Below are 23,131 nucleotides of genomic sequence, written 5' to 3'. Positions count from 1 at the left end.
TTTAATGGGCATTGTGTTGAATCCATAGATCACTTTTGGAAGAATGGACATTTTGATTCAGTTCTTTTTATTTTGTAACAGGGTCTTGCTAAATTGTCCAGGCTAACCTAGAACCTGTGATCTACCTGTCTAAGCCTTTCAGATTACTGAGATTACAGGCATGCACCACCATGCCTGGCTCCACCTTCTTTTCAAATAACTAGCAGCTGCATTTGGTAGTGCAGGCCTGTAATCCCAGTTCTTGGGAGGCTGAGGCAGGAGGACTGCAGATTTGTGGCCAGCCTCAGCAATTTAGTGAGATTCTGTTTCAAAAGAAAAAATAACAAAATTTAGTGAGAACTTGTTTTAAAATAAAATTAAAAGGGCTGGAGATAGCTCGGGGTGAAATATCCTTGGATTCAATCTCTAGTACCACAAAAATTAAAAAATAAATACAAGCAAAATAATTAGCATTTGAGTTCTGGGAGAGCAGTAATCTTTGTTAGTTCAGTGTTGTATCTCTAGTGCCTAGCACAGTGCCTGCCATGTAGTAAGCGCTAAGTAAATACTTGTTAAATGAGCCGGGTATGGTGGCGCACACTTATAATCCCAGTACTTGGGAGGCTGAGACCTCAGGAGGATCATAGGTTTGAGTCAAGCCTCAGCAACTTAGGAGGCCCTCCACAACTTAGTGAGACCCTGTTTTAAAATAAAAAAGAATAAAATAGGGTTGGGGATATAGCTTGGAGTTAGAATGTCCCTGTGTTCAATTCCTAGTACTGCAAAAAAAAAAAATTGTTGAATGAGTAACTTTGTTAGGTAGAAAAATGATTAAGCGTCCATATTTTTTCAGGTTGTAAGTAATGTGCAGAATGCAAGGAGAAGTGAAGTGTGAGTTGGACCCTGGTCTCCAGGGGTGTGTGTGTCTGTGTGTGTTAGATAGACAGACAGACAGACAGACAGACAGACAGACACACACACACACACACACACACACACACACACACACACACACACACACTCTGAGGATTCAATCCAGGGGCAGTCTACCTGAGAATGGGGCTGGTACTCTGAGCTATACCCCCAGCCTTATTTTTTGTTTTTTATTTTAAAACAGGGTCTCCCTAGGGTCTCACTACTTAGGCTGTCCTTGAACCTGCAATCTTCCTGTCTCAGCCTCCCAAGTACTGGGATTACTGTGTGCACTATGCACCACTAGGCCTGGCTTCTTTCTGAGTTCACTGCCAGTTTGCTGTCATTTGTGTCTGAATAGTTGTGAAGCTTTTCTAGCTTTGTGATAGGTGGGTATAAATGGTAATGTATATATATAGCTGGTGAGTGAGAAAATGGAAAAGGGACTGGACCTAGTTTCAAAAGCAAAAGGCTGACCTGGAAGCAAAGAGCATGGTCCGTGATAATAGGAAGGAACCATTCCAAAGGGTTAGGTGACTCGCAGGAAGGCGCTTGACAGGCGACCAGGATATTGAAGGAAAAAATCTTCTGGGGATATTCTTTTGCCTAAAAAGGAAGCAGTAATTCCTCTAATAGTACCTTTTTATTCATGAATTTTGTAGGGAGAGAAGATGTGAATGATCCTTTTAATGATATATATATATATATATATATATATATATATATATATATATTTTTTTTTTTTTTTTCCCTCTGTCAAAATATGGTCTGGATAATACAGAGGAAGGGTTTATTTTTTTCTTTACAGATGAACACAGGCTTCACAGTGGCAAGCTCTGTCTGATCATCCTTACATGTATTGCAGAGGTAGGTCTCACCAGCCTTCTTACATTAATCTGTTACAAAGTACTGCCTTTTATTGCCCTAGTCCCCCTTTCCTGTTTCATGACACCTTTAGGGCCCTAGAGCTTGGGAGAGAAGAATCTTCCCCCTGTGTATTGCCTGTTCCTGTCCAGTAGACTGTAAACTCTGACCATAGATTCTTTGTCTCCTTTATTATTGTGTTCTCAGTCTGGCACATAGGAGAGGCCCAGCCTTCACTTACTGGATGGATTAATAATGAATTGTGATAAAATAACTGCTGTAGTTGAGAACTGTAAGATTCTGCCCCCCCCACCTTTTTTTAAAATGAGGATTGAACCCAGGGGGATTCTACTTCTGAGCTATGCCTCTCAGCCTTTTTTTATTTTTTATTTTGAAACAGGGCTTTTCTAAATTGCTGAGAGTCTTGCTACGTTGCTGAGGTGGTATTCAAACCTGCAATCCTTCTTTCTTAGCCTCCCAAGTAGTGGATCACAGGTACTTGCTACCAAACCTGGCTAAGATTCTGGTTTTTAAGATTTTAAAGCAAGAGATTTACTTTTTTTTTTTTTTGGTACTGGGGATTGAACCAGGGGCATTCTGTCTCTAAGCTATACCCCAAGCCCTATTTTATTTTGAAACAGGATCTCACTAAGTTGTGGAGGGCCTTACTAAATTGCTGATGCTGTCCTCCAGCCTGTGATCCTTCTGTCTCAGCACCCAGGTATTGGGATTATAAGAATGCATGTGCCACCATGCCTCCCCACTGGGCTGAGATTTATTCTTTAGAAAAAAATATTCTACCCCTTTGAAGCTGCTTAGGTTGGGTCTTTTGCATTTAGCAAAATAAAAGAGGAGCTCAAGTGTCCTGGGAATGAAGGAGTGGAAAGAAAATTCAGAGAGGGGAATGGTGATTGCAGTTCTGGGAAGAACAGAGTTGAGAGGAAAAAAGGAGCTGTTTCAGCTTTGTGAGAAGATACTGTCGCCGAGTTAGTTATGTTCCAACTCACCATGGATCTTGGTGACACACAAGTATGGCAGAATTTGAGTCAGCTTAAAGCTAGACCTGCAGCTTCAACCTCCCCTTCACTACTCTTTACTCTTCTCTCTTAAGAAAAGTCAAGGTGGTCGGCATGGAGCAGCGGTCGTCCACACTTTCCCTTTTTATGTTCTCTGTGGGAAGATGACCTCCTTTCCACAGGCTAGGGGAAGCTGTTTATAGAAGAGCTGCTTATTAGCAGCAGGTCTGGTGTAATTGCTTTTAAAAAATCTTTCTAAGAAAATCTTTAGAGGAGTTATTTTTCACAAATTGTAACAATTCCAAGTAATTGGGAGTCTGTAGGCATTTCAGATCTTCAGAAGAGGTGTTTGGAAAGGGCCAGGGATGTTCATTATCAATCCACAGTGAGAAGTTTTTGATTTTCCATCAGTCTTCAAAGCTAGACAGATCTTGCCTGCCTCCATGCTTCCTGTGTAGCAGTTTTTTCCTGCTATGCAGAGCTCATTCCCAGCAGAGCACAGACCTTTTTCTTATTCCAGAGTCTCATTGGAGCCTGTCATGTATTCCTTAGCCTCTAGGAAAACCTTCAAGCTGTCACAAACAGCTGACTCCTTGGGCAGATGGGAAGGAAGAGGGAATAGGAAAACAGTTTCCCCTTGGTATTTGCCTTAAGTCCTTGGGTCTTAATTTTGTTTTTTTCAATACTGGTGATGGAATCCAGGGGCATTGTACCTCTGAGTTACACTCTCGGCCCCATTTTTTTTAGTCTTTATTTTTATTTATTTATTTATTTATTTATTTATTTATTTTTGAGGAGCTGGGGCTGGAACACAGGGACATTCGGCCTCTGAGCTACATCCCCTGCCCTATTTTTTTAAAATTCTTTCTTTCTTTCTTTCTTTCTTTCTTTCTTTCTTTCTTTCTTTATTTATTTATTTATTTATTATTTTTTGGTGGTACTGAGGTTCCTGGAAACCCTTCTACCTCTGGGCTACATACTCAGACCTATTTTATATTTTTATTTGGAAACAGGGTCTCTTAAGCCCTCACGGCTGGCTTCGAATCTGCGCGATCCTCTTGTCTCTGCCTCCCAAGTGCAGGGATTAAAAGCGTGCACCACCACACCTGCCTTTTTTATTCTTTATTTTGAAACCAGGTCTCACTGAGTTGCAGAGGACCATACTAAGTAGCTGAGATTGTTCACTGAGTTGCAGAGGGCCACACTAAGTAGCTGAGGTTGTCCACGAACCATAATCCTCCTGTCTCAGCCTCCTGAATGCTGGCATTACAAGCGTGCGCCACCACGCCCTGCTAGTCTTTATTTTTTAATTTAATTTTTATTTTTGGTGGTACTGGGGTTCCTAGAAACCCTTCTACCTCCAGGCTACACTCCCAGACCTATTTTTAAATATTTTTATTTGGAAACAGAGTCTCTTAAGCCAGTAAGGCTGGCTTCTAACCTGCATAATCCTCCTGTTTCCGCCTCCCAAGAACGGGAGGCAGAGATTACAAACATTGCACCACCATGCCCAGCTAGTCTTTATTTTTTGAAACAGGATCTTACCAAGTTGTGAAAGGCCTCTAAGAGGCTGAGGCTGTCCACGAATTGCAACAATCCTCCATTCTCTGCCTCCCGGATGCTGGGATTACAAGTGTATGTTACCACGCCCGGCTCCTTGGGTCTTATTTTATTTTATTTTTTGGCAGTACCAGGGATGGAACCCAGGGGCATTTTACCCCAAGCTATACCCTCAGCCCTATTTTTTAATTCTTTATTTTGAAACAGGGTCTCACTGAGTTACAAGGGGCCTCACTAAGTAGCTGAGGCTGTCCTGAAACCATTGATGCTTCTGTCTTAGCCTCCTGAATGCTGGGATTACAAGTGTGTGCCAGCACGCCCGGCTTGGGTCATAATTTTTATTGTTTTCATTTTCTTACAGATATTTTGAGTAGTTAAAGATATACTGGGAAGCTTAGCGTGGTGGCGCACGCTTGTAATTCCCGTGCTTGGGAGGCTGAGACAGGAGGATCACACAGGTTCGAAGCCAGCCTCAGCTGGTTTAAGAGACCCTGTTTCCAAATAAAATATAAAATAGGTCTGGGAGTATAGCCCGGAGGTCGAAGGCCCCTGGCTTCCATCCCTAGTACCACCAAAAAAAAAAAAAAAAAGAAAGAAAGAAATACTGGGAAATTAGACCCAAGTAAAATCTCATGGCTCAAGTAGGGTTTGATATAAAGGCTCTAGGCTTATCTCATTAGCTTTTTAACTGATCCTTGAAAATTCTTCTTATTTTTATTATTATTATTAATTATTATTATTTGTACTGGGGATTAAATCCATGAGTGTTTTGTTTCCAAGATATACCCCAGTCCTTTTTATATTTTATGTTGAAATAGTGTTTTGCAAAGTTGCTGAGGCTCATCTTGAACCTAGGATCCTCCTGTCTCAGCTTTCCAAGTACTGGGATTACAGGCCCTGGAGAAAATATTTACTTATTTACTTATTTATTTACTTACTTATTTATATTTTCTTGCAGTACTGGGATGGAATCCAGGGGCATTCTACTTCCGAGCTACACCCCCAGCCCTATTTTTTTTTTAATTCTTTATTTTGAAACAGGGTCTTACTGAGGGCAAAGGGCCTCACTAAGTAGCTGAGGCTGTCTGCAAATTGTGATTCTCCTCTTTCAGCCTCTTGAACACTGGGATTAAAAGTACTTGGGACTGAACCTATGGGTGTTCTACCACTGAGCCCTTTTAATTTTATTTGTTTTTGTGGTACTAGGGATTGAACACAGGGGCATTCTGCCTCTTAGCTACACCCCCGGTCCTATTTTATTTTTATTTGTGGTACTGAGGGTGGAACCCAGGGACTTTTCTACCTCTGGGCTATATTCCCAGACCTATTTTTTTTTAATATACTTTATTTGGAAATGGGGTCTCACAAAGTTGCCAAGAGCCTCACCAAGTAGCTGAGGCTGGCTTCGAACCTGTACAATCCTCCTGTCTCAGGCTCCCAAGCATTGGGATTACAAGCGTGTGCCACCATGCCCAGCTTTTATTTTTATTTTGAAACGGTGTTGCTGGGTTGCTGAGAGCCTCACTCCTATCTCAGTCTCCCAAATACTAGGATTATAGGTATGTGTCACCATGCCCTGTGTATATGTGTATATGTGTGTGTGACTGGGAATTGAACTATGAGATATTCCCCCAGTCCTATTTTATTCTTTATTTTGAAACAGAGTCTCACAAAGTTGCAGAGGGCCTCACAACTTGCTGAAGCTGGCCATGAACCTGTGATCCTTCTTTCTCAGCCTTGCAATTACTGGAATTGCAAGTTTAATTCTCAATCCTTACTTGTTCTCTGTATTTTTTATTAGGATCAATATGCTAATGCATTTTTGCATGATGACAACATGAATTTTCGAGTGAACTTACATAGAATGGTAGGTATGGCTTTTGCTTGTTGTTTTCTCTTAGAGGAAATCTTTTTGTGTGTATGTTGGTGGGGTTGGGATGAAATTGATCCTACTAGAATACGTGTGGATGGTTAGTTGTGCACACGGAATCTTGCATGACTGCTGTTCAACAGACCCATGGGCCTGGCATTGGGATTTGGGTATCATGGATCTGTTTCTTGCCCTAGAGAGGATATTAAGATCCACATATTGCCATTGTAATAATATTGGAATGTATTAATAACATAGATTTCAATGAAAAGATGATTCTTAGCCTTGTCTTTTTTTTCTTTTTCTTTCTTTCTTTTTTTTTTTTTTTTTGTGGTACTGGGGATGGAACGCAGGGGCATTCTACCTCCGAGCTATACCCCAGCACTATTTTTTATTTTTTATTTTGAAACAAGGTCTCACTGAGTTGCAAAGGGCCTTACTAAATAGCCGAGGTTGTCCACAAACCACAGTCTTCCTGTCTCACCTTTTGGAATGCTGGGATTACAAGTGTGCGCCACCACGCCTGGCTTAGCCTTGTCTTTTCAAGATGTAGTGTATTTTTTGGCCTAGACTGGGTGCTGTGTTTATTTATTCACCTGAGAGTTAGGACAAAGAAAATATGGAATTTCTTGGTGGTATAAAAAATATTACATTGAGCCAGGCATGGTGGTGCACGCTTTGTAATCCTAGCATTTGGGAGGCTGAGACAGGAGGACTGAGGTTCTCAGACAGCTTCAGCTACTTAGTGAGGCTCTTTGTAACTCAGTGAGACCCTGTTTCAAAATAAAGAATAAAAAATAGGGCTGGGGGTATAGCTTGGAGATAGAATGCCCCTGGGTTCCATCCCCAGTTTCACATACACAAAAAAGAAAAATATTACCTTGAGGTTTAGATTTGAAACCTTTGTTTTTGTAGTCACTACTATTGGTACTTCTATAGCTGTCACTATAATCTCTTTTTAACTTTTTTTTTTTTTTTTTTTTTGGTGATCCTGGGGATTGAACCCAGGAGCATTCTACCTTTGACATATACCCCTAGTACCATTTTATTTTTTATTTTGAAATAAGGTCCCTTAAATTGCTAGTGCTGGCCTCAAATCTGTGATTTTCCTGTCTCGCCCTCCCAAGTACTGGGATCACAGGTGTGTGCTCCCCTACCTGGCTTTTTTTTTGTTGTTGTTAATATATTATCAATGAAAAATGTGCTTTTTTGTTGTTAATAATGCTCTTGGTACAGTAGATAAAATAAAAGCACAAACAACAGCTTTACTGTTGCAGTGTGCACCAGCGCCCTTTGGGGTTGTTATGTTGCTGTGAAATGTATTTTTGTTCAGGCCTGCATTAATAACAGAGAAGCATTTAACTATTAGAAAAAGTGAAAGGAAAAGCAGTGTGTTTGTAATAATAATTTTATTTGCATGAGAACGGTGACGATGAGCCGTTGGATATCAGTTCGAGTGCCTGCTAATTGTCTTTCTTCTTTTTGTGTACGAAGCCTATGAGACACAGGAAGAAAGCAGCAGACAAGAACCTTCCTTGCCGTCCTTTAGTGTGTGCAGTACTAGGTGAGTTAGTATCATCAAAATTGGTATTTTTTGAGGCAATGTTAAGTTTTTATGAATAAGATCCTAGTTTTTGTGCTTTTTTTGATAAATTACTTGGTAAGTTTCTTTGCTGGCCTAAGAAAGCATGTTTACTGTTTACTCTTGTTTGATAAAAGAACTCCAGTCAGTAAAGTGCTTACTAAGGAGTGCTGTTGTTCAAAGAAAACTCTTCTAGGGAGACAAATCACTGTGTCTAAATTTGATACATGATTTAAATTTGTAAAGCCTGGGTGCATTCCTATAATCCCAGTATAGTTGAGACAAGAGGATTCTTAGGTTCGAGGCCAGCTTCAGCAGTTTAGAAAGACTCTATTTCAAATAATAGGACTGAAGCTGGGCGTGGTGGCGCACGCTTGTAATCCTAGCATTTGGGAGGCTGAGACCGGAGGATCGCAGTTCGTGGACAGACTCAACTACTTAGTGAGGCCCTCCACAACTTAGTGAGACCCTGTTTCAAATTAAAGAATAAAAACAAAAACAAAAACAAACAAACAAAAAGAATAAAAACTAGGGCAGGGAGTGTAGCTCGGAGGTTGAATGCCCCTGGGTTCCATCCCCAGACCCTCAAAAAAAAAAAAAAAAAAAAAAAAAACCCAAACAAATAATAGGACTGAGAAAATCTAGGACTGAGGAATAGTACAGTTTAAATAAGGTTATGGCCGGGCATGGTGGCGCACGCTTGTAATCCCTGCGCTTGGGAGGTGGAGACAGGAGGATCGTGCAGGTTCGAAGCTAGTTGTGCTGGCTTAAGAGACCCTGTTTCAAAATATTAAATAGTTCTGGGAGTGTAGCCCGGAGGTAGAAGGGCTTCCAGGGACCCCGGTACCATCAAAAAAAAAAAAATAAATAAGGTTGTGTCCGTATAAGAAGCTTTCACTACCATTCTCACTAATATGTATGGGGAGGGAGGAAGGGGGGTTATACTAAAGGAAATATGCCAGGCGATGTGTGTGTGTATGTTTGTATCACTGAATACTTACGATGTATAATTACATTGTACCAATTAAAAATATATGTATATGTACAAAATGCTGGGGCTGTAGCTTAGAGGTAAAGACTCCTAAATTCAGTCCTCAGTACAAAAAAAACCAGAAACAACACACACACATAAAAAACAAACAAACAAAAAACCCCAAAAGAAGAGAGAGAACGAGCTGGGCGTCTTTGCAAGATGTGTATTCTTTAGCCAAGATTGGGTGCTGTGTTGATTTATTAACCTGAGACTTGGGATAAATAGAATATGGAATATCATCTTGGAGGTATAAAAAATATTACATTGAGCCGGGCGTGGTGGTGCACACTTGTAATTCCAGCATTTGGGAGGCTTGAGACAGGAAGATCACAGTTTGCAGACAGCCTTAGCTACTTAGTGAGGCCCTTTGCAATCAGCGAGACCCTGTTTCCAAATAAAGTATATAAGAAATAGGACTGGAGTATAGCCTGGAGGTAGAAAAGCCCCTGAGTTCCACCCCCATTACCACAGAAGAGAGAGAGAGAGAGAGAGAGAGAGAGAGAGAGAGAGAGAGAGAGAGAATATTGAAAAGAGAAAATATCTCATTCTTTGTCAAGATTTCAAATTCTTTACTTCTTTTCTTGGACCAGATTGATACGCCAGGTGGTAAGGAGGTATGAAGTTCAAAGCTCAGATATATACAAAACTTCCCTGGAGTAAATTAAGCTGAGATCATATAATTTTGTCTTCCCAGAATTTGGTATTTTCCTCAGAGTAATTAACAGAACTCTTCCTACTCCCCCACCCCCACCTTTACTGGGGATGAAATCTAGGGACACTACCATTGAGCTTTATCCCCAGCCCTTTCTATTTTTTGTTTTGAGACAGGATCTCCCTAAATTGCCCATCCTGGCTTTAAGTAGCTGGGATTATAGGCACTCTAAGCTACTATATCAGGCAATGGAACTTTCCCTTTTTTTTTTTTTGGTGGTAGTGGAGATTGAATTCAGGATATTCTGCAAACTCTGAGCTACACCCACAACTCTATTTTACTTTTTTTTGTTGTTGTTGTTGTTTTGTTTTGTTTGGTGGTGCTGGGGGTGGAACCCAGAGGCTTTCTACCTCCGGGCTATACTCCTAGATCTATATTTTTAATATTTTATTTGGAAACAGGGTCTTACTAAGTTCTGAGAGCCTCACTGAGTAGCTGAGGCTGGCTTCAAACCTGTGCGATCCTCCAATCTCAGGCTCCCAAGCTCTGGGATTGCAAAGCGTGCGCCACCACACCCAGCTTTACTTGTTATTTTGAATCAGGGTTTCAGGGTTTCACTAAGTTGCCTAGGCTGGACTCAAACATGTCCTTTTATCTTAGCCTTCCAAGTACTGGGATGACAGCAAGTAACTGGGATGACGGCAAGTAGAGCTACCATGCCTAGTTCTAGCAGCAGAACTCCTAATTCTATTTTTACTTGGATATGTAGCCCAGTTTCTAAATCTATCTCTCTGTCTGTCTATCTATCTATTTTGCAGTACTGGGTTCTATCCCAGTACTACTTAAAAGTATGTAAGTATGATTCTTTCTGTGTGTTTGTGTGTGTGGTACTGAGGATGGAACCCAGGGCACTCTACTCTGAGCTACACCCCCAGCCCTAACATATATATATATATATATATATATATATATTTTTTTTTTTTTGGTTGTACTGGGGTTCCTGGAAGCCCTTCTCCGGGCTACACTCCCAGACCTATTTTCTTTTTCTTTTTGGAAACAGGGTCTCTTAAGCCAACACGGCTGGCTTCGAATCAGCACGATAGTCCTGTCTCCGCCTCCCAAGTGCAGGGATTACAAGCATGCGCCACCACGCCCGGCCCTATCTTTTATTCTTTATTTTTTTGAAGCAGGGTCTCACTGAGTTGCAAAGGGCCTCACTAAATAGCTGAGACTGTCCGCAAACCATGATCCTCCTGTCTCAGCCTCCCAAATGTTGGGATTATAAGCGTGCACCACCACGCCCTGCTTATTTTTATTTTTTATTTTTTTGTGGTACTGGGGATGGAACCCCAAGCCTTCTACCTCTGGGCTACAGTCCCTACCTATTTTTTATTTTATTTGGAAACAGGTTTTCACTAAGTTACTGAGAGCCTCACTAAGTGACTGAGGTTGACTTTGAACCTGTGCAATCCTCCAGTCTCAGCCTCCCAAGTACAGGGATTATAAGTGTGTGCCACCATGCCCAGCAATTTAAAAATAAATCTACTTTATCCTTTTTTTTATGGTGGTACTGGGGATGGAACCCTTCTACCTCCGGGCTACACTCCCAGAACTATTTTTTTATATTTTATTTGGAAATAGGGTCTCTTAAGCAGCTGGCTTTGAACCTGTGTGATCCTCCTGTCTCTGCTTCCCAAACGTGGGGATTACAAGCGTGTGCCACCATGCCTGGCTCTACTTTATCTTTAAAAAGTTATTAAGACTATATAATAAGTCTCCACTGCCCCAAAGCCCCACAGACCATTTCAGTCGATATCTGCCAAACATGGTAGTGAGATGAGATGGACTGATAGAGCTCTAGAGGTAACTCTCGGGAAGAGATCATTTTTTCTCTTCTTGTCTTATTGCTCTAGCCTAAGAATATGATTTCTTCTGTGTTTTTTTTATATTAGTGCCATTTTATAAAATATCTGTACAATGAAATGTCCCTTGAATCTGAATTTAATGGCAGGTTAAAGTATCATTCTGAAGTAGGAAGATGAACTAATTTTTGTTGTTGTTGTTTTTAGTTTATAAGTGTCAGGTAATGAACAGTGATGGAAAAAGATGTCTTATATAAAATGAACTTAAGTGCATGTGAATCCAGATGTGGATAGAAGATTTCATTTAGCATGAATGCAAAGTATACAGTACTCAAGCTTTTTTTTTTTTTCAACACAAGGCAAGGAATTAATTTCATTCTAATTGATGTATTTTTTTCCTTTTCTTTTTTAGACCTGATGGTAGAGTTTATTGTAACACATATGATGAAGGAGTTTCCTATGGATCTCTATGTGTAAGTATTATGATTCATTTAATATATGCAAGTCTTTGTGTGTGTGTGTGCGTGTGCGTGTGTGTGTTACTGGGTATTGAACTCAGGGTATTGAACCTTCTATCTCTGAGCTACACCTCCAGCCCTATTTTGTTTTTTATTTTGAAACAGGGTCTCACTAAGTTGTTGAGGGCCTTCCTAAATTGTTGAGACTGGCTTCCAACCTGCAGTCCTCTTGTCTCAGCCTCGCAAGTACTGGGACTATAGGCATCATTCCCAGTTGGAAATCTATTTTAAGAATCATACTGGCAGGGTGTGGCGGTGCACGCTTGTAATCCCCATGCTTGGGAGGTGGAGACAGGAGGATTGCACAGGTTCGAAGCCAGCCGTGCTGGCTTAAGAGACCCTGTTTCCAAATAAATTTTTAAAAAAAGTATAAAACAGGTCTGGGAGTATAGCCCAGAGGTAGAAGGGTTTCCAGGAACCCCAGTACCGCCAAAAAAAAAAAAAAAAAAAAGAATCTCACACTTAAGCCGGGCACGGTGGCACACACTTGTAATCCCAGCATTTGGGAGGCTGAGACAGGAGGATTGCAGTTCATGGACAGTCTCAGCTACTTAGTGAGGCCCTTTACAACTCAGTGAGACCCTGTTTCAAAATATAATACAAGGCTGGGGGTATATGTAGCTCGGACGTAGAATGCCCTGGGTTGGGTTCCATCCCCAGGAACACACACACACACACACACACACACACACACACACACACACAGGAATCATACTTACATACTTTTAAGTAGTTAGAGCTGAATGTGGTGACATGGTGGTACATGCCTGTAATTCCAGGCATGTAGCTCAGAGGTAGAAATGCCCTGGGTTCAATCCTGAGTAACACACACACACACACACACACACACACACACACACACACAATTAAGTAATAGAAAATTTATGATCTGTGTATATTTTACTTTAAGAAAAACACATTTGCGTGTGAAGATGTGTTATCAGAGAACATTTTGTACATCTTTTCAGAGGGGGAAGAATACAAACCACAGTCTGGATTCCGCACGTCTCGTCACTCTCACTTTTAGGCACACTGCATGAAGAGTGGGCCTGATGCCTCGAGGCCGTGAATGTGGGCTGTTGTCACTAAAGATATATAATACCCACAGACTAAGTTGTCTCTGGGCTTTAACATCAGAGTAGTCAGCAGTAAAGAGAACTGTGGTAGGAAAAGGTCAGGAGAGAACTTTTGGTTTATTGTTAGCCTCCATTGTCCTGGATAGCCTAGCTAGGAACTGACCGCCCAGGTGCCAGGCAGATGATCTCTTTTGGCCTGGCCGGGAGATTCTTGCCTCCTGAGGAGATCTGATTATTCATCACAGTTATTTACAATGAGGACAACTAGAGGCACTAAAAATTATTATATATGTGTGTGTATGTGTATTGTATACGTGTGTGTGTGTGTGTGTGTGTGTGTGTGTGTGTGTGTGTGTGAAACTGGGGATTGAACCTAGGGGTGTTCTATCTCTGAGCTCTACCCTCAGCCCTTTTTATTTTTATTTTGAAACAAGAGTCTTGCTGAGTTACTGAGAGTCTCTCTACTTGCTGAGGCTGTCCTCAAACCTGCAATCCTCCTGTTTTAACCTCCCAAAATACTGGGATTATGGGTGTGTGCTACCACACCCGGCTCACTATATTTTAATAAGGTTTAGGTCTGTGGTATTTTTTCCCCTCCTTTACTACTTTGGCATTATTCTATTTAATATCTCACAACAATGAGCCATATTTTGTGATTCCAGATAGATATTTTTCTTCTTTCCTCATTTGTGTCTGACAATAGAATTGTTGCCTCAGTTTTGAGGGAGAAGAGAGCAGTGTGGTGCACAGAAGTTCAGTGTACATTATTCCAGGCCAAGCCTAGGATCTAGAGAGGTATAAAGGACTTTATATAGAGTAGATCTTCAGTTTTTTATATTGCTTATAGACTGTATAGTTTTTGTTTTCTGGAGTAATGATATAAGATTTACTTTTAGATAAGTATATTACAATTTTCAGTTTTCCATGTCTTTTGAGTGTTGAGAAGTAAGTTTATTATTTTCACTTTAAATACAAATGAAGTTCCTTTTTATAACTTAATAGATGAGTTTTCTTTCTTTCTTTCTTTCTTTCTTTCTTTCTTTCTTTCTTTCTTTCTTTCTTTCTTTCTTTCTTTCTTTCTTTGTGGGTCTGGGGATGAAACTCAGGGACATTCGACCTCCAAGCTATAGCCCCTGCCCTATTTTTATTCTTTAGTTTTTGAAATAGGGTCTTACTAAGTTACGGAGGGCCTTACTAAGTATCTGAGGCTGTCCACGAACCACGATTCTTACGTCTCAGCCTCCCAAATTCTGGGATTACAAGCGTGCACCACCACGCCCGGATCATTATATTTTCAATGGGGAGTCACTAAGCCTCCGTACTTTACTTTAGAGCTGTACTGTAGACTTTATTTCTAGCTTGATTATTTTATGTTCTAAGATAGAATATAAGATATGATATGCTAGATATGTTAGAATACATTACTAATTTTGTAGTATAGATCATTATAGTTTCAGTTTAATCATTTTGTAAGTATAAGAAACAGGCTTAGGAGATTGTTTTGCCCAGGGTTGTTGTTGTTCTTTTTTTTTTTTTTTTTTTTTTTTTTTTGAGGTACTGGGATGGAACCCAGGGATATTCTTCCTTATTCTTCCTTTGGGTGATGCCCCCAGCCCTATTTTTTTTTATTCTTTATTTTTAAACAGGGTCTCACTGAGTTGCAGAGGGCCTTACTAAGTAGCTGAGGCTGCCTGCAAACTATGATCCTCCCTTCTCAGCCTCCCAAATGCTGGGATTACAAGCATGTGCAACCATGCCCAGCTTTTGCCCAGGTTATTCTGTTAATAAAGACCATTGCCTGGACTTGAACCCAGATTATCTTACTGTAAAGTCCTGGGCCATTAGCATCATTTCCAAGTGAATTAATTATCTATTACTCTGTAACAAACTATCTCAAAACCTAGTGGTTTAAACATTCACTATCTCATGGTTTCTATGGTTTAGGAATCCAGGAGAAACTCAGGTAGTTTTGGCATAGAGTCTCTTAAGGGTGTAGTCATAGTGTTACCTGGGGTAGGTATCCAAGGTTCTACTGGGGCTGGAGAACCTCCTTTCAAACTTGCTTAATGTTTATTGGCAAGCCTCAGTTCTTTGCCACCTATACCTCTCCATTGGGTTGCTTGACATGACAGCTGGCTTTCTACAAAGCAAGTAATCCAAGAGAAAAAGAAGAGGAATGTGACAGCCAAATATAGAAGCCATAATATCTTTTATAACTTAATCCCAAGTGACATCATTTCTTTGGGTTATATGGACCAACTTTAATACAGTGTGGGAATAGATTATGTAATGGTTCAGTGGCTTGAATGTGTCCTCCTGAAATCATATATTGGAAACTAAATTCCCAGTGCAACAGTGTAGGGAGGTATTTGGGTCATGAGGTTCCCCTCATATGAATGGATTAATGCTGACTATAAAAGAGATGGAGCCAGGCGTGGTGGCACATACTTGTAATCCTAGTACTTGGGAGGCCGAGATGGGAGGATCACACAGGTTCAAAGCTAGCCTCAACTACTTAGTGAGGCTCTCAGTAACTTAATGAGACCCTTTTTACAAACAAAATAAAAAATAGGTCTGGGAGTGTAGCTTGGAGGTAGAAAGCCCCTGGGTTCCATCTCCAGTACCACAAAAATTACATACATACATACATACATACATGAACGAATAAAGATAATCATGTCTTCCCTCTTCTTCCTTCCCCTAGTCCCTTCTCCTCTTCTTCCTGCCCTCTTCTCCTCTCCTGCCGTCCTCCACTCCCCTCTATCTTTTGTGCATGTGTAGTGTATACATGCATCCATGTGTGCATGCATCCATGTGTGCATGCATCCATGTGTACATGCATCAATATGTGCATGCATCCATGTGTGCACATGCTCTTGCTTTCTCATCCTTTACTCTGGGATGATGAATAGAAGGCCTTTGCCAGATGTTGGCATCCTAACATCAAGCTTCCAGATCTCTAAGAAATAAATTTTTTCTTTATGATTTACTCAGTCTTAGTATTCTGTATAGCAACATATAACACACCAAGACAAGGGATGTGAATACTAGGAGGTCAGAATCATTGGGGCCATCTTGCTAGCTTGTACAATCACAGCTACATAGCTAGTAAGTTGTATAACCAGGATTCCCACTCATTTCTTCACTGTGTTCGTGTATGCTTGTGTGTGTGTGTGTGTGTGTGTGTGTGTGTGTGTGTGTGTGTGTGTGTGTGTTTACCAGGGATTGTGCCCAGGGCTTCATGCATGCTAGGCAAGTGCTCTACCTACTGACCTATGTCACCAACCCTTCATGCTCATTTCTCCCTGATCTTAGAGGCTGCACTCTTAATTTTTATGGTAAGTTACAAAGGAAATATTGTATAGAGTGACTGTGTTGAGAAGATGTCCAAGAAGGTTGTATCTGACCTGAGTCATAAAGAAATACTAGTTTACTTTGTGGAGGAATGAGGTAAGGACATATGGTGTGGGGGATCAGAATGAGTATGTTCAGGTACTTAGAAGCTTTAAAGTATGGTGTGTTTGGATAATAGTATTTCTGAAGCCAGGCATGGTGGCACACACTTGTAATCCTAGTACTTGGGAGGCTAAGACAGGAGGATCGCAGGTTCCTTAGTGAGGCCCTCTGAAACTTAGTGAGATCCTATTTCAAAATAAAGAATAAAAAATGGGGGCGGGGGTATAGCTTGGAGGTAGAAGTCCTTGGGTTCAATCCTCAGTTCTGGAAAAAAAAAAAAAAGTATTTTTGGATGGTTAGAGTCAGGGGTGTATAGGGAAAGGATAAGAGTACACAAAAGTTTACCCGAGACTGTTGGTAAATATCATACGTTGGTAATGCACAGCTCGACAGCAGGAACAGATTTATTTGGGGATAAATTTGAGAGGAGGCACCTGACCAGGAGAGAGAGCCTACAAGAGTCAGGGGCCTCTGTCTTATAGACTAGGGACTTTTTATGGGGCATTAGGAGGGAGGGATAGTTACACAGTCATGGCTTGGTGGTCTTGACAAGGGGCTGGACAGGTAGATTTATGGGTTGGGGACAGGAGGATGGTTAGGGCCACTTTCCTGCCACTGCTGGAGTTGTTCTCTACCTCCTCCAGTCAGGCCTCACAACCAGACCTCACAGTGCCCACAGAGACAAAGTAGAAAATGGGGAACAGTTGAAGGTAGGGATAACATGAGGTGTTGTGTTCAGAACTGTAGAGTTACAATTATGTCTGTCCAACCAACCCTCACATTCCTAGCTTGCAGAAGCTGGTATATACTAAATGTCTTACACTCTAGTCCCTGTCTGCTCCTCTCCCCCAGTTTCTAACTTAACCCTCAAAAGAATTGTAAGGCACTGCTTTTTAGATGCTTTTTCTGCTGGCTCCCTAGTTGAATGCCTTGAGGTTAGGGAAGATAGAAAAGACAATGAGAGCCAGGCATGGTGGCGCGTGCTTGTAATCCCAGCATTTGGGAGGCTGGGAGGATCGTGGTTTGTGGACAGCCTCAGCTACTTAGTGAGGCCCTTTGCAACAGGCCAGGTCAGTGCTCTCATTTTTTCCCCCCCAGTACTGGGGATAGAACCCAGGAGCATTCTACTTCCAAGCTACGCCCTCGGCCCTATTTTTTATTCTTTATTTTTTGAAACAGGGTCTCACTGAGTTGCAAAGCACCTCACTAAATAGCTGAGGCTGTCCACAAACCGGGATTCTCCTGTTTCAGGCTCCCAAATACTGGGATTACAAGCATGTGCCACCATGACTGGCGTGCTCTCACTTTTTATTATGTAGCTTTTCAGCAGCATGCAATAGAATGAGAGACTGCAAGCAAAATAAATTTCTACCATTTCAAATAAGTTTATACTTTTTACAGTGAAACATGGAGTCTGCAAAGACTTAATACTCAGAGTCAGAATCTGATCAGATGTGAAGTAACTTCACATTTCTATATGAGTACTATAGGTAAAGTACTAAAGGAAGATGCTTATAGAAGAGAAGGGAGGGAGGGGAGGAAGAAAGGGTCTCTTGCCTAGAGCAGTAAGAGATAGGAGGCCCAACCAATTAATGTCCACTCTTAGCTATCCTCCTTAGTTTTTGTTGCCACCCACATTTCTGCCACAGGTATTGGAAGTGAGAAAAAGTAATTGCCAGAGAGAATAAACTCTTCTTAAAGTTACTCTTACATGGAAAACTTGGACTCAAAAGTTGGTTATTTCCAAACCTGTGTGTAGGCATCAATGGATCCTACAAGAAGACTTCAGGAGAAAATGAGACCACCATTTTGTGTGTGTGTGTGTATGTGTGTGTATATATGTATATATATATATATTTTTGGTGGTACTGGGGCTCCTGGAAGCCCTTCTACCTCCGGGCTACACTCCCAGACCTATTTTTTACATTTTTATTTGGAAACAGGGTCTCCTAAGCCAGCGGCTAGCTTCGAACCTGCGCGATCCTCCTGTCTCTGCTTCCCAAGTGCGGGGGGATTACAAGCGTGCGCCACCACGCCTGGCACCAGTATATATTTTTAAGGCCATTAACAGTTGTTAAATTTTTTTCCAGCCAAGTGTGACACACGCTTGTAATCCCAGTATTTGGGAGGTTGAGACAGGAAGATTGCAGGTTTGAGGACAACCTCAGAGTGAGACTGTCATCGACCTAGTGAGACCGTGTTTCAATATAAAGAAAAAAAAAATAGGGCTGGGGCTATAGCTCCGAGGTAGAATGCCCATGAGTTCAATATAGAGTACCCTCCCTCAAAGAAGAAATTTTCTGTTTGTAAATAGTGTAAGTTATTGAGACCACAAAGCTAATGGTGGCACTTGTTGAGTAACTGTGGAGACAGGAAGGAATAGAGCCCAGGAGCAATGCTGGAGTGAATGTGACTAGCCTTTGAGTGTACCAGAGAGTGGGGCAGCAGTAGTTGGAGATATAAGTAGCATCTCATTGCTGCTCCAGAGGAGCTCAGTGCTGGTGGGATGGCATTGTCATTTGGAGCCAGTGCGCGTGTTGTACAGATCCAGACCATGTAAGAAGACCTAGCACCCAGGGAAGTACTGTGCATGGTTCGTCATGTGTGGGGACCATCCAGCTGTCTACTTGCTGACTGCAAAAAAGCTTTAGAACTGGGACCTAAGGAATATCAGTTTCATGGGGAAATTGATAGAGGAATTTATAGATTGCTAAGGCAAATCATGGCCCAAACAAGGGCATCATTTAGCTAATGACAACTGTATCAAACAAGAGATCACATTGCAATTTCTAAAAATCAACAGACAGTTTGGGAATTGTTAAAATGATTTATTAGAATTTACATCACTTGGTTATGTATCACTTTGAATCTCTATGATATATAATTATAGTGTACCAATAAAAGTATAAAATAATGTATATCACTTGTAAGCAGGTTAGGTACAGATTAGAGAAGAAAAGAGAATTATTTAAAATTTTTTGCTATATATGTTAATTTATTATTACTATTATTATTATTATTATTATTATTATTATTAGCGGATCTGGGGCTGGATCCCAGAGGCATTTGACCTCTGAGCTACACCCCTGCCCAATTTTTTATTCTTTATTTTGAAACAGGGTCTCACTGAGTTGCAAAGAGTCTCACTAAGTAGCTGAGGCTGTCCGCGAACTGTGATCCTCCGGTCTCAGCCTCCCAGATGCTGGGATTACAAGCGTGCACCACCACACCTGGCCGCTATATATGTTAATTTAAATATTACTTTATATATTTGTATGGTTGTAAAATATTTAAATATCACTGCTGAAAGATATCCAAGGTTTTTTGTTTGTTTGTTTATGATACTGGAAATTGAACCGAGGGGCATTTTACCTCTGAGCTATACTCCCAGCCATTTTTATTTTGAAAGAGAGAGAGAAAGAGAAAGAGAGAGAGAGGAAGAAAAAGAAAAGGAAGAAGAAGAAAAAAGTAATGGTGTAAGTAGAAGCTAATAGCAGTGCAAGCCTCTTATTGGGAATATTCTGAAATTTTTGAGAGTAGAGTAGTTTAATTCTTTAGCTTACATGTTTAGTTCCATTCATTTGTGTCTTTGGTATATTATTAAGTCTTTTAATTCTTCTAGTGGTATCTTTGGCTCTCACTTTTCAGAGGGAGGTTTTTTTCCTTTTCCTCTTTACTAAGAGGCCCAAGAAAATAGCTACTCATAATTTAGGCATGGTTCATGAACTCTCAAGTTTACAGTCATAGGTTAATTTGGTGTCTACTGAAATAAGTAGGACATCAGGATACTCTCTCAGATTAAAGCCACAGAGCGTTAGAGAATCTCAGCACAACCCCACCTGAAGAAGTAGCCTCTACTCTGTATATATGTAATGGGGGATTCAACCCAGAGATGCTCTACTACTGAGCTGTACTCCCAGACCTTTATAATTTTATTTTGAGACAGAGTCTTGCTAAGTTGCCCAAGCTGGTGGCCAACTTGGAATCCTCCCGTCTCAGCCTCCTGAGTAGCTCAATTTTAGTAGTGTGTGCCACTATGTTCAGCTTGAGAAGATCCACTTTTATTTTTTCCCGGTACTGAGGATGGAACCCAGGGGCAGTCCACCTCTGAGCTACACCCCCAGCTGTATTTTATTTTTTATTTGGAAACAGGTCTCACAAAGTTGCTGATAGTCAAGCCAGGTGTGGTGGCCCACACATGTAATCTCAGTACTTGGAAGCTGAGATAGGAGGATCACATGTTCAAAGCAAGCCTCAGCTACCTACTGAGGCCCTCCGCAACTTTGTGAGACCCTGTTTCAAAATAAAGAGTTAAAAATAGGGCTGGGGTGTAGCTTGTAGGTGGAATGCCCTGGGGTTCAGTACCTGGTACCCCACCACTACACAAATCAGTATGTTTCAAAATAAAGAATAAAAGATAGGGCTGGGAGTATAGCTCGAATGTAGAATGCCCCTGGGTTCCATTCCCAGTAGTAAACAAACAAACAAACAAACAAAATCATTATCTAGCCAGGCGTGGTAATCCTAATACTTGGGAGACTGAGTCAGAGGATGTCAGGTTTGAGGATAATCTTAGCAATGTAGTGAGATACCTGGTAAATTGAGCTATATTCTCAGGCTCACTTCAGTTTTTCTCTTTCTCGGTCGCAGACGCTGCGTTCAGGTAGTGCACAAACTACTTTGCTACCAGAAGAAGTGTCGAGTTCGCCTTCATTACACGTGGCGGGAACTCTGGTCAGGTAACCTTCCCTCTTTTTTTTTTTTTGGTGGTACTGGGGATTGAACCCAGGGGCTTTCTACCTTCGAGTGCTCCCTAGCCCTATTTTTTTAATTCTATTTTTGAAACAGGGTCTCACTAAATCATGGAGGTCCTCACTAAGTTGCTGAGGCTGGCCATGAACATGGCGATCCTCCTGTCTCAACCTCCCAAGTACTGGAATTAAAAGTGTGCGCCACCGTGCCTATTCCCTCTTGAATTTATTCTCTTTTTCTATGTCTATTATGAACACCTAGGCCTGGTTCAAAGCAAACTTTTTTTTTCTAACCTTATAGTTTGTTTAGAATATTTCTATTTTTATCTTTTTTTGTCTTTGTTTTGACATTTCAGTCTTTTTCTAATCTAATCCTGGGCATGGCACACATCTGTCTCATACTTTATTTTCTGTTCCTTCTCCTTCTGTATTTTTGTCAGCTGTTAAAAACAACTGAACATTTCTTGAGTTCCGGTGATTCTTCCTTTGTGTAAGAGTAAGATGGGAGTCTGTATGAACTTGGATGCTCACTGGGTTCCATTTGGTAGCAGCATATGGACTATAGGGAAGCTTCTGTGTGTTTCCTCAAGATGAGTAATCTCAGGAGGAATGTCATAGGGAGAGGGGGTGGGGATGGGGGTGGAGAGAAGGGGGGAATCCTGTTCTTTGTGTTACATCTGGCGTTATTACTGTTTACAGACAGTGTCGATTGTACCACTCCCTCTGTGCCAGAGACAAAACAGCAAATTACAGTGTTTACTTTTGGCTTTATATCCATTTGGTAGCTTAGTAAAGTCACTGCCACCCTTGCAGGCGGGAAGTGGCCCTTCTCTAAGGGTACAATTAATTCTGGCTCACCATGCTTTCTTTTGTGTGACTAAATTGGAGGTTTTAGGAAAGTAGAAGATTCATTTTCTCGAGGCAGTTGCTTGCTGATAGGTCCTGTGGCTTTTGAGACCTAATGGTACAATAGTCTTCTTCAGATGATTACAGTGATGAATTGCTGCCCCACCCATGGGAGAGCTTCTTGGTATTCTCAGCAGCAGAGGGTGTGTTAGTGTCACTGGCTTTATAAGAAACAGGCCAGGAGCCCAGCCCCTTCCATGGAATTCATCTCACTTGTTGTGACACATGGTTTCCTCCCAACCCAATTTAGCTGTCTAAATTTAGTCCACCATAATGGGAAGTAGAGATCTTTAATTAATGGATTAGCAAGTTTTTTTTTTTTTCTGCAGTTACTGCCTGTGGTAGTGAAAGGGGGAGTTGGAGAATCACACTAATTAGCAATAGTGGCATTTTAGTATTTTAGGAAAGAAGAGTATGATTGTGTAAGAGGGAATCTCAGAAGGGCTGAAGAGAGTCAAAAGAGATGGAAATACCTAAAGTTAGTAGAATTTCTTAGGCAACAAAAATTCCTTTTTTTTTCTTTTTTTTCTTTTTGGTGGTACTGGGGATTTCCTTCTACCTCCGGGCTATACTCCCAGACCTATTTTATATTTTATTTGGAACAGACTCTCTTAAGCCAGCAAGGTTGGCTTCGACCATGCCCAATCCTCCTGTCTCCGCCTCACAAGCACCGGGATTAGAAGCGTGCGCCACCACGCCCAGCGTACAACAATTTCTTTTAATATAAAGGACTCCTTTTGTTGGCAGGAGTGTGATTTGCTCTAAGGCCTTAATTAATTAATTAATTTATTTATTTATTTTTGTGGTACTGGGCGTGGAACCTAGGAGCCTTCTATCTCTGGGCTATACCCCCAGCCCTATTTTATTTTTTATTTGGAAACAGGATCTTGCTAAGTTGCTAAGAGCCTATTAAGTTTCTGAGGCTAACTTTGAACCTGTGATCTTCCTCTCTTAGCCTCCCAAGTACTGGGATTACGGGTGTGTGCCACCATGCCTGGCTAAAGGCCTACAATTACAGAGAAAGTATAAAAAATGATGCAAGTCTGTGTAAGTCATAGGACTTAGGAAAAGTGTAAGTGGTTTATGTTTATAAC

General features: G+C 41.1%; 1 protein-coding gene across 1 annotated transcript in view; it reads left to right on the top strand.

Moving 5' to 3' along the window:
• The window catches only part of ARMH3 (armadillo like helical domain containing 3), a gene marked incomplete at its 3' end in the record, with an annotated part of 257,318 nt that overhangs the window by 77,314 nt on the left and 156,873 nt on the right, over positions 1-23,131 (top strand). Inside the window, exons 16-20 of the mRNA XM_080693692.1 lie at positions 1,700-1,758; positions 6,133-6,198; positions 7,696-7,765; positions 11,743-11,803; positions 21,031-21,119. Coding sequence (XP_080549818.1) covers positions 1,700-1,758; positions 6,133-6,198; positions 7,696-7,765; positions 11,743-11,803; positions 21,031-21,119 — 345 coding nt within the window. The remainder of the gene's footprint in view (positions 1-1,699; positions 1,759-6,132; positions 6,199-7,695; positions 7,766-11,742; positions 11,804-21,030; positions 21,120-23,131) is intronic.

The sequence above is a fragment of the Muscardinus avellanarius genome (assembly GCF_963383645.1).
Source record: "Muscardinus avellanarius genome assembly, chromosome: 4".
NCBI classification, from domain to species: Eukaryota; Metazoa; Chordata; class Mammalia; order Rodentia; family Gliridae; genus Muscardinus; species Muscardinus avellanarius.
The sequence above is the reverse complement of the archived record's forward strand: the minus strand, read 5'-3'. Positions and strand labels throughout refer to the sequence as shown.